This window comes from Hyposmocoma kahamanoa, unplaced genomic scaffold, assembly GCF_003589595.1.
Source record: "Hyposmocoma kahamanoa isolate Upper Pololo Valley unplaced genomic scaffold, ASM358959v1 79, whole genome shotgun sequence".
NCBI lineage: Eukaryota > Metazoa > Arthropoda > Insecta > Lepidoptera > Cosmopterigidae > Hyposmocoma > Hyposmocoma kahamanoa.
Window position 1 is genome coordinate 8467500 of NW_020653993.1, and position 11311 is coordinate 8478810.

At 36.5% G+C, this 11311-nt stretch overlaps 1 protein-coding gene across 1 annotated transcript in view; it reads right to left on the minus strand.

The window, feature by feature from the left end:
- Positions 1-143: 143 nt before the first annotated feature.
- Positions 144-11311, minus strand: part of LOC113233543 — a 27813-nt gene continuing 16645 nt past the window's right edge. Inside the window, exon 8 of the mRNA XM_026468666.1 lies at positions 144-305. Within this exon, the coding sequence (XP_026324451.1) occupies positions 144-305 (162 nt within the window). The remainder of the gene's footprint in view (positions 306-11311) is intronic.

Here is an 11311-nt window from a genome sequence, read left to right on the forward strand (position 1 = left end):
ACAGCCAAAGCTGCTCGTGTTACCGAGTGCAATGATCCCCATTCGGAGTAACTGTTACCCAATAAAATTACCACCTTATATCTACTTAGGACATTTCATTTCTTTGGTCACAATGCCAGGAAGAAGGGCGCAGCCTCGAACAACTAATGGTCACCAGACGGATCGATGGTAAACGTCTGTGGGGTCGCTGTCCCACGAGATGATCCGACCAAGTTTGTACGGCTATCGGCTTGAGTCTCCATGATGCGCTCCACTACGCCAAAGAGCGCCACAGATGGCACAGCATCGTCATGCGAAGCTGGTTTCTGCGGGGGAGTCATGACCCTCAGTAATGAGGTATACAACGCTAGGAGGATGTATAGTTTGATAAGGTAGGTATATTCATTGAATAATAACTTTATAATAATTACTTCAATAAGTAGGACATAAAGTTATTTAATTTTTACCTACCTGTGTTAGTGCTTTTACACACATGAATGGTCATCAAAATAAATTGTTACAAATGTATGTTAGTTCATTCACACTGTTTGGACATTGTCTTTGATTGCTTTACGAAATGGTTAAACACAAAACATTTGTCAATGAATTTTTTTCAACAATAATTTCGATAATTCAATTTACAAGATCTTGAGTAAGATAATGGTGAAATTACGACCACATGGGACTTGTCAACTTATGTCTCAGGGCGACAGGCGCAATGGCAGTGCCCCTCAGATCTTTACGATTTAAAGCTTTAAGTGTCGCTTATTACGACCAGGCCCACAACTTGTGAGCCCCGTCATTTAGAAATATAAAAAAATATAAGCGTGCTAAAGACAACGGATATTATGTATATTTGGATGATATTCGCGAGTCAGATTGTCCTGAACTTGTGGGACAACTAGTAAGGCTATTTGTCCCAGACATCCAATAGTTCTTAGAGTGCGAGGACGACGTGAACTATTCGCAGTGCCTTTTGCGCGTACACTATCGCATAGGAAAGTCGCACTGCTCCGTCCCCTCACAATGCTCGGACGAACTCTTAGCACCGGACTGTGATCTGCTTGCGTGGCGATGGGCTGCAATGCGTTGTGAACGCTTGAGATTCTGTGAAATGATACGTGCTAGGGAATCGAGTGTATAATTATAATGTATTTGTCTTTTTTAATTTTTTTTTTCAATTCTTTTTTTGTATCATATTTTTATAATCATCTTAGCTTTTACGGTGCATTAGTTCTTAACTGCAATACCGTGTAAATATATTTACAATAAATAATTTTTTTTTTAAATCATTGTATCTCGCTTATTTCTAAAGTCCTATGTCCAGTAGTTGTCTATGACGTAAATAGATGTAGTTTCGAAATTATCCAATATACCTACATAAAATATCGTTGTACGCATTTATAGAAATGATTGTTTACAATTTTTTACCACAATTACGTCTTAGGTTTTCTCCAATCTCCAATTTCATTCACAACTAACTTTTTTGCAACTAAGCGCAGGAACAGATTGCGAAATTGCAACTCATTGTCTTTCCCACGATAATTCCAACTGTATTGAAAAAGTCAGCGATTGTTTTTGTAACTAAACACTGTAGTTACCTAATCACCACCTATTAACCTTGTTTAAAAACTGAATCATAATAAACTTATTAATTAAACTTGTTTGTTTCTTGTTTATTGACTTTTTGAGTATCTAACGTATCATGTACATCGTACATTATAGTTTTGATTACTATGATAGTATTAATTGATGTTTTAGACCGGTAAGGTATAAAAAAACAATAAAAGCTTAACACGTTCAGACCGGCGTGTACCACCTGCGGTCACACAACATTTGACTTTTGGTATACTAAGAAACCCACGCCGCGCCGCCTTGAAAGAAAGTGCTAAATTCAACGTTCCCGCACTGTTTGCACATTTGCACAGTCAAATTTTCATAGTGCAGCTAAGGAGTTTGATAATGTGTAAGAGAGTAAAAAAATTAAGGTAAAAACATTTATTTCAAAAAGTAGAAATGTACTTAATAGTAGGGTAAAACCGGGATAGATGCCGCAGTGCGATAGGTGCCTCGTTTTCAAAATACCTAACTTCCCCAAGTCGCTACAAAAAATAATTAGTTAAAATAGGAGTATAGACACCACTTATCAAAGTTCCTGCAGGGCTTCGTGTGGAATAGACGCGTTTAGCTTGTGCATGCGTTTATCTCCGCGACGAACACGACAAACGGTTCAAAATTTCAGACGCAATTATTTACTGTCGCATAACTTTGTAAGTTATAATAAATTGCGTTTTATTTTTTTTATAATACACTGGTTTATTAACTAAAAACCTAGGCGTCAATAATCGCTATTGTGTATACAGGGTGTATATTTGAGACGGGGCAGCAAGGCCAGCTACCTTTATCGTTGTAGTTACAGGAAAACGGATCTAGACGACTATCCATGGATTTTGAAGATATTTTTATTGGCATTCACAGATTTTGAAAAAATGGTACAGTCAGCAAGATAAAAAGCAATTTTTACAAAACTTTTTTTTATACCATTCGATCCCGTCTCTGGTAAGGATCAATAGTCTCTATGGGACCAACTGAGGTACGAGTATTTGAAATGTCAGAAATCGGAAAAAATTTTTAGTAAAATAAAATTTTTAATTAATAAATATTGTAAATGATATAAGTAGCGTACCAATCCCAAAGCTAGGTACAGGCCTCCACTCACGCTCATCGTGAGTCAATCACTTGGGCTGTAGTAGGTCATACTAGCTTGTCATACTGATATGACTTTCGTTGGAATTAATTTTATTTTTTTGCTAGTATTTCCGTATCAGTTGAATCTCCCGACTGTTCATATTTCTCACGCGGGCCCATACAGATCGAGAACTTCACACTCATCATTAAATTGCTTTTCAGGTGTGTGCAGATTTCCTCACGATGTTTTATCATCAAAAGCTCATGGTAAATTTCAAATTTAATTCCGCACATAAATTCCGAAAATTTATAATAACGTACACACACTAGGGAAACCCTGTCTCGCGGATGCCATGCAAGGGACACACACACATAGATAAACAAACAAATTACATCCAAACTCACGAGAACACGGCAACTGGACTTATAAAAGGTTGTTGATGATTATGTTAACATTGGTTTAAAAAAATAATTTTACCTCATCTTATTGAGGAACTAAAATTAAGAACATATTTCTCTTTTTTATGCCGTAATTTGTACCCTGAAACGAAAGGAACTTAAGAATTGATAGAAGCAGAAATTTACCAACAGTAGAACTCCTCGTGAAAGAGTTCGTAAAGGGAAGTACTGCCACCTACTTCTACCGTCAAGCAATAACAAATATAACAACGCACACACTCATAGCCTAGGGAAACCCTGTATCACGGATGCCATGGACAGACACATAGACAACCACAAATTACACTCAAACTCACGAGAGAAATAAATGTAGGCCTTACAAATATTCTCCCGGCCCGGGAATCGAACCCGGGTACTCTGCGTCATTCACAAGTCACTAGTTTTAAATTTGAGCTGAATACCAAACGTACAAAATCCTGTCATTATCACTCTATCCACATACACACAACTATCGTGTGTCGATAGAGTCGAACACACATATCGTGAGCTTATTTAGTGTTGTTTTAGAGAATCTAAATACTTAGTTTAATGCACTAATAGGTTTTATTATAATTTAGGAATATTTGTGAGCTTTAATTAATTTTTCTCCTGTATTACAACAGTGCCACAACCACATTGCTTTTCTGCAAAGTGGAAGCCTGGGGACCCGTAATGCAAGTCTTTCTATAACTATCTCTGGCACCAGTCTCTCAAAAAACAGTTCGATCAATCTTTATATTAGTTTTATTTAACCATAAGGACCCTATTCCTAAGCCTGTTTTGTGAAGCACTGTTTTATTTCATTTCAACTAAGATGATTTCAAATTAGCAGACTGCGGCCCTGTGACTCTGATGATTGACATTGTATGCAAGAAACAAATAGTATATTATATCTATCGGATTTCTTTTTACGTACACTACAATCGTTCTAATACAAAAACATCGGCATCTTTTGTACCGCCAAATCGGAGTCCTACAGGGAGGTATGTTTAGACCATGAACTTACTTTGTTTACAATTCGCATGGCGCCACTTCCATAGTTCTGAGTAATATTAAAATTGATTATTTATGTTCCATTCTTATTGTTGTTAAACTGGAACGGAAATTCGAATGTCGCTTTGTGTTGCTTGTTTACAAATTTGTTTTTGATAAAGAAAGGATGTAAATATGGATGTAGGATGCAAAAAAGTAAATAAAAATTGGAAAACGTAAATAGGTACCTAGTAATTGCTTTGAAAGTTCGCTCAATGGTAGACCTTTGTATCGGGTGGCTAAATTTAAATGCTTGGGCATTAACTTACAAATAAATGGACGACGGGTCTAATACAAAAATCACGAAAAAAATGTCCCAAGTCAACCTATTTAAACGTAGTGACATGTAAAGGAATATGAGAAAGCTAAAACGTTGAATTTAAATTGTAATGTCATCGCAGTACTGTCTAATTTTGCTTGCTTCGCTGTCAGTCGAACAAACGAAGACTAAAGCGTGAATGACGCTCTGTATACGATTTTAACGCCCTATAAGTTCGGACACTTTTTAGCGCGGACTCGACGTCCATATAATTGTAAGTCAATGTGCTTGGGCCACTGAGTCACTGAGGATTTGAAGGACAATAGAGAGGGAACGCGGGTCGCTGGCTGTCCACTGTAACATGCTGGCTCGAAGGTTTGCAAGGTGTACCTGTTAAAATTTCCGCTTTTCAAAGCATACTGTCAATCATTCTACCTGCAGCCTCTGGGTCGATTTTGTAGCGAGTGCATACAGTGACCTGCGGGCCCGGTTCTGTTGGGGCTACCTTGGCATTGCAGTGCTTCGGAAATATTTGCGGAGGCGCATGCGGAAGACTTCTATGCTATAATGAGAATACGTTGCGCCTCTATGCTAGCCCGCCTCCGCGGTAGCACCAACGGACTCTTGAGTGTGTTAATATACCTGTGCGACTCCCCAATGTTACAGCATTGGGTGCAGCTCCACACCAGGATATAACTTTTCATTTTTTTTTCCTAGTCTATTAATGCTAGTCCTAAGAGGATGTGTTACTGGCACTGTGGGCAAGATTCCGAAATAAATGCTTATTATTATCATTATTGGTGAAATTATAGGCATATGGGACTTGTCAACATGTCTCACGGTGACAGGCGCAGTGGCAGACTGGTACTGCAACTGCTATGGACAGGCGTGTCGCTTAGCATTGTCCTCTTCAAAGTTTTTTTCTTTTTATTTGTCAAATTGTTATCGGTCGATACAGTCGTTCTCATTCATGCTGGCTGTCCACCTTTCCTTCGATCAGGATTTCTATAACTCAATATACTTCCACTTCGATTTTTGAACTTCACATTAATTAAATTAATATTATAAAGAAAATATAGAAAGAATAGTAATTAGTTATGCAAGGCTGCAATTATTTTAGTTCTTCGACGAATTAAAATAATTTAATAAACACAATTAGTTATCATTGCTCATTTAATATCAACAATAATAAAAATAAAATATACCAACGGATTTATATTACATAAATAAGTAATGTCGAATGACAAATCGTGTATATAGTTGAATGCGCGTTGATCTTTTTTTTTTTCATCGAAAGAAAAAGTTAGATGCACCACAGTCCATCGTCAAGTTCGAATTTCAAAAACCTTTTCCACGCTAGCGTGCAAAAAACGCTTTTGCGCGCAGATTTTTAATGAGAAAAAAAGCCTTTCCGAGCTAGCGAGGTGAAAACACAATTTTATTCAGTACCATTCATTGTAAATTGTACTTACAAAATAAAAAATAAATTGAAACTAAATGAGCACCACTCAGCATGTGCCGTGTTAGTAGTAGAGGTGATTGTGAAAAAGTTCGTCCAGTAGGGCTGGCACAATAGGGCGCGACTTGCGCGACTGTGACATAAAGCGCGAGATCTGTATGCGAGAATAGCAGTATCTCGCACTTTATATCGCTCTCACGCAAGTCGCGCCCCGTCGTGCTAGCCCTACTGAGAAGTACTGCCGGCTTACCTATTTCTGCCGCCAGGCAGTAATGTCAGCACTACTGTGTGCCGATTTTCATTTCGAAAAATGTTTATGGGAACTCGTTTTAGTTTTTCACGACTGTTTCAAAATATTTACGTCCCGTTTATATTTTAAAACATGATCTTAATTAAAACCGTAATAAAATTTTAAAACAGGGCGTAAACGTTTTTAAAACAGTCATTAAAATCTAAAACATGCTCCCGAGAAAAAACTTTCTCCAAAACACATAATTACCTGCTTTATCTGTAAAGGAAAACCGCAGCGAAGAAACCTGAATACCACCCAGATCCGAGACAATATATAAAAGTTAGTTTTCTACTTCTACACTGACCCGGCCGAGGATCGAACCCGGGACCTTAAAGGTGGCGACACCACGAAAACCATGAATATCGCAGACAGTTCGTAAAAATTATTCATAAACATATGGCTAATGCCCAGCTGTGGAACGTACATGGGATTACACTAAAACTCCATCAACGATTAAAATTAATTAAACAGAATGAAGCCTCTTAGAAAATCTTTGTAACTGCGATCGAAATCCCCAAATTACAGTATTAAAGTAACCTGACACTGCTGCCCCCACCCCGTTTGCGATTGTCCAATCAGAGCGCGTTCAACTCACCCTCTTTAAATTTCCAACCAATCAGAATATAGATAGAGTCAGGTGTGCTTAAAGGGTTTCAAGTTACCAACGGATGCTTTAAAACGATGGGTTTGTTTTTTATTAGTTTCCTAAAAATCGAATTTTTGTACAAAAAGCTCTCTACACTAATTATTAAAAGTTTTCTCGTATTTCTTCGTAGCCAGATTTTTTGTTTCTATGGCTATTACCTACGCAAACATTTTGTTTAGGTAATATAAAATTATTATGGCCTAACCCCTCGCCTGAGAGGCGACTCTTGTTGCTCTTGTTGACGTATAAATGGGTTGATGTTGCTGAGGTAATTATAACTGTGACACACTAAAATATCTTAAAGAAGACACTATAGATAGAGAATTGTAGAAATCGCATATCAGCCTGAACATCTGCAGATGCAATTTTTCTTTTCCTTGCCTATATTGCCCCCTTATCCTAACTAAAGAAATCGACATTTTTGAACAAATTGAGTTAATAAAATATCTGGAATCATCGAATCGAGATCTACTACCTACCTTATTCCCCGACAAATGAACAAGTTACCACTGAAATTACGTAATGTCTTAACAACCACTAATATAAAAAATAAAGTTAACATTTCTTTGTAAACAGCTTACAGAATTGTAATAAATTTTATTTTATTTTTATTGTTTATAATAGTACTTATTTATTGCAATCCTTCCATGATAGCGTTTTTAAAGTCGAGTATCGTGTTTAAGCCTAAGTAATACGTACGAGATTTTAAGACCTAATAATGCAATGATTGCATACAATAAATACTCTTTCAAAAAACTCGAACGAAAGCCAAACAAAGTAACAAAACAAAAAACCATATAGATAGAATAGAAGTGACCAAGTGCCGCTTACATTTTAAGCAATAATTTTTTTATAAAGGTTTTTACAACCGGTTGCAAGACTTTTATTATATATATTTATATATTTTGATACTTGAATTACCAAACGTACAAATTCTTATTTGAAAGTCATTAAAGTTCTGTGATAAATACATTTTTCAATTTAGTAGCGACTACCACAGACAATAGAACTTTGTTTCAGAAGTAACTGGAGCGCCTTTGTGATCCTATTTTTTCCATCCTGTAAGGATGTCAATTATAATTGACAGATTAAAAGTACTGGAGTAGAAAAATGTAATCTCATTTCAGTGACATCTTTTTGGATAATGATAGATTATTTATTCTTTTTTTTATTTATACGGATTAATTGATTGTAATGTAATGCCTCTTCTGTTAGCAAATTGTACATATTGTGTGGATATACTAGTTGTGATGAACCTTAGTGGTTTAAAATGAGTCTAGAAACATTGTTGTGTATTATGTTTTACATGGTAAATAAACAATTTAAAAAAATACTATTCTTCTTAGCATAAATTACAATAGATTGAAAAACCGTGAGAAAAACACAAGAAACATTTAGATAACAAAATAAATAGAAGTGAATTCCTATCAGATGTGAATAATCCTTCAAATGTGATAATTTTTCTGTGATTTGGACCGTGAGATCGGATTACGTGATATGGGGTTTAGTTCCGAAAATTGGAACACCTTTTAAGGACAATATACTTCCATAACAACATATTGAAGATTACTGTAGATGGACATTAGGTCTGCTCAAAAAGACGATTTAAGCAAATGATTAATGACTGATTTTTTTTATTATACGAGTTGACTGGATGAACATACCGTGCGCCTGGTGGTATGCAACGCCTGCCCGTAACAGTTGTAGCTTCATTTAAATTGCGAAGCCCTGAGAGGCACTGCCACGGGAAAATTGACGTTTCGTTTTTGTAGCCAACTTAACAATTATTGTTAGAACTGCAAACAAACCCTTTATAAGGCCCACTGCTGTGCACGGGTATCTCTTAAAATACCAAGTGACCTAACGAACCAGTCGCGCGCCTGGTAGTCAGTGACACGCTCGTCCATAACAGAGACTGAGACATAAATTGACAAGTCTCATGTCCCATTAGGTTTACGTCATAGTCCACCACTCTGGTCCAAAGGTGATTGTTGTGGACATCCAAGGGCTGTAAAATTTCTTCGATATGCAGGTTTCATAACGTAGTTTTCCTTCCCCATTAGAGATTCACAAATGTACCAAATAGACTAAACTTACAAATTAAAGTCATATGTACTACTGACTGTATCAATGGGGTTCGGGTGGGTGCTATTAAAGAGCGAGCAAGACCAATGAAAATGGACTTACAATTTATTTAACAAAAAACGCACAACTATCAACAACCAAAACAGAAACAATAACCAAATAGAGGACAAAGGTGCCAAAAACAAGTAGATTCAAATTTAGAATTTCAATATTAAACTAAACTGTGCAGCAGTCGCTAAAAATAAATTTGTAATAATACAAACTACATAAAACAAATCATCTATAATGTGAAATATTATAACTCTCCATTTAAGCATAACAAAAGTCATCGAATAATTTCGTTCGTAGAATCTTTAAACCTCTCTCCTGACAAGTTGTAATTTTGCAGATGTAACCGTATTACACCAAAGGTGCTGTGACGGCTTTAGACGCCGCCTATTAGTATTGATAGAAGTTATTTGAAAAACTACGAAAGAATATCATCGATGAAGTTCACGAAGCCGTTTTATTGTTCGTTAGGGGAACAATAAATTCCCCAAAGTTTTACGTAATTTAATTACAAAATTGAAACACTGTCTTTCTAAGTAGCATGAGAGTTGCCTTATTTCCTTTAAGTATCAAATATCATAAAAATTCAACTCGACACACATCTACGTTCTACGTTTTGTTTTTTTTTTTCTTTCGTCAGCTTACCAAAGCAGAGGCGTGACACTGTTAATCCGCAGTTTATGAGTACAGGCACAAAAGACGAGGGCCAAAATGAACAGCCCTATTGTGCTTTGACACGCAATAGTTCGAATATAGAATGCACACACTTGTGCATTGATTAGTGACAGAACGTTGTAACTTTTGTAAAATTTACTTTTCAACTGCGACAGTATTAAAATATATAAGGTATATTAGATGAATAAAATCGAAAAAAGTACTAACATTTATAATATCTATGTTGTGGATATTCCAAAAATTCGCACGAAGCGTTACGCTTCCACATTTATATGGCGAACGGCTATGGAGTGGAATTCCCTGCCTGCAGACTTGTTCCCTGAACGTTATAGCTTGGGCCTTTTTAAGGCGAGAGTGAATAGGCATTATTTAGGTGTGTATGCCCCATCATCGACCTCATCGTCACTTTCCATCAGATGAGATGGAGATCAAATGCGCACTTATAATCTATCAAAAAAAAACATAAAAAATTAACAGCCTAAGCATTGACTTACAAATAAATGGACGACGGGTCTAATACAAAAACCACGAAAAAAATGTCCCAAGTCAACCTATTTAAACGTAGTGACATGTAAAGGAATATGAAAAAGCTAAAACGTTGAATTTAAATTGTAATGTCATCGCAGTACTGTCTAATTTTGCTTGCTTCGCTGTCAGTCGAACAAACGAAGACTAAAGCGTGAATGACGCTCTGTATACGATTTTAACGCCCTATACGTTCGGACACTTTTTAGCGCGGACCCGACGTCCATATAATTGTACGTCAATGAGCCTAAGTATAGAAAATCGTTTTTGTTTTTTTTTCTATCCAAACTCAGCATTGCAATATTTATCAGTAGTATATAATAAGATAAAAAAATAGAATACTTAAAAAAATAAATATTTCTAACTAATTGTATAAAATTATCTTTGGGACACTGATGGTAGAGTTCGTCCAGGGAAGTACCTTACCCATTCTTGCCGCCAAGCATTAATGTGAGCATTACTGTGTCCCAGTTTTGAAGGGATAGGGATATTGACGGATACGAGTGCTGGTGAAATTATAGGCACGTGGGACTTGTCAACTTATGTCTCAGGGTGACGGGCACAGTGGCAGTGCCCTCAGATCTTTGAGATTAAAGGTCTGAGTCTGCAGCTGCTATGGACAGGCGTATCACTTACCACCCGCCGCACGACTTGCCGTCCCGTCACTTGATATCATAAAAAAAACTGTGTATAAGTGAAATTTTATAACTCTCTTAATTAAACATAAGAAAGTCGGAAAATTTTGTTCGTAGAATATTTAAACTTAAAAGGTTATCATTATGAAGCGAAATATTCAATAATGTTTCAAAATCCCACGAAAATCAGGCAGTGAAACCAAGAACGACCAAATTCTAAGTTACAACGTTTCGCTGCTAACTAATTCCACAATGGCGTCCATTTTGTCGCTCAATCTGCCTGTTACAATACAATTGCGCATTTCACCCCCGCTGTTGAAACGCAACAATGTCTATTGTTATTAACATATCTACTTGACATCTATTGGGGTAAAAAAAATAACATTACACGTGATTATTTCGTAATAATCTGTAATGTGTTTTTTTAACACTTGGCAGTAAGAAAGAAAGCTTGAATTTCCAATTTATCGGATACTTAGATGGTTCGAACATGTAAAGACAACTTACCCCGACCAAGTTGACGACGTCCTATTCAAAGAAAGGCTAGGTC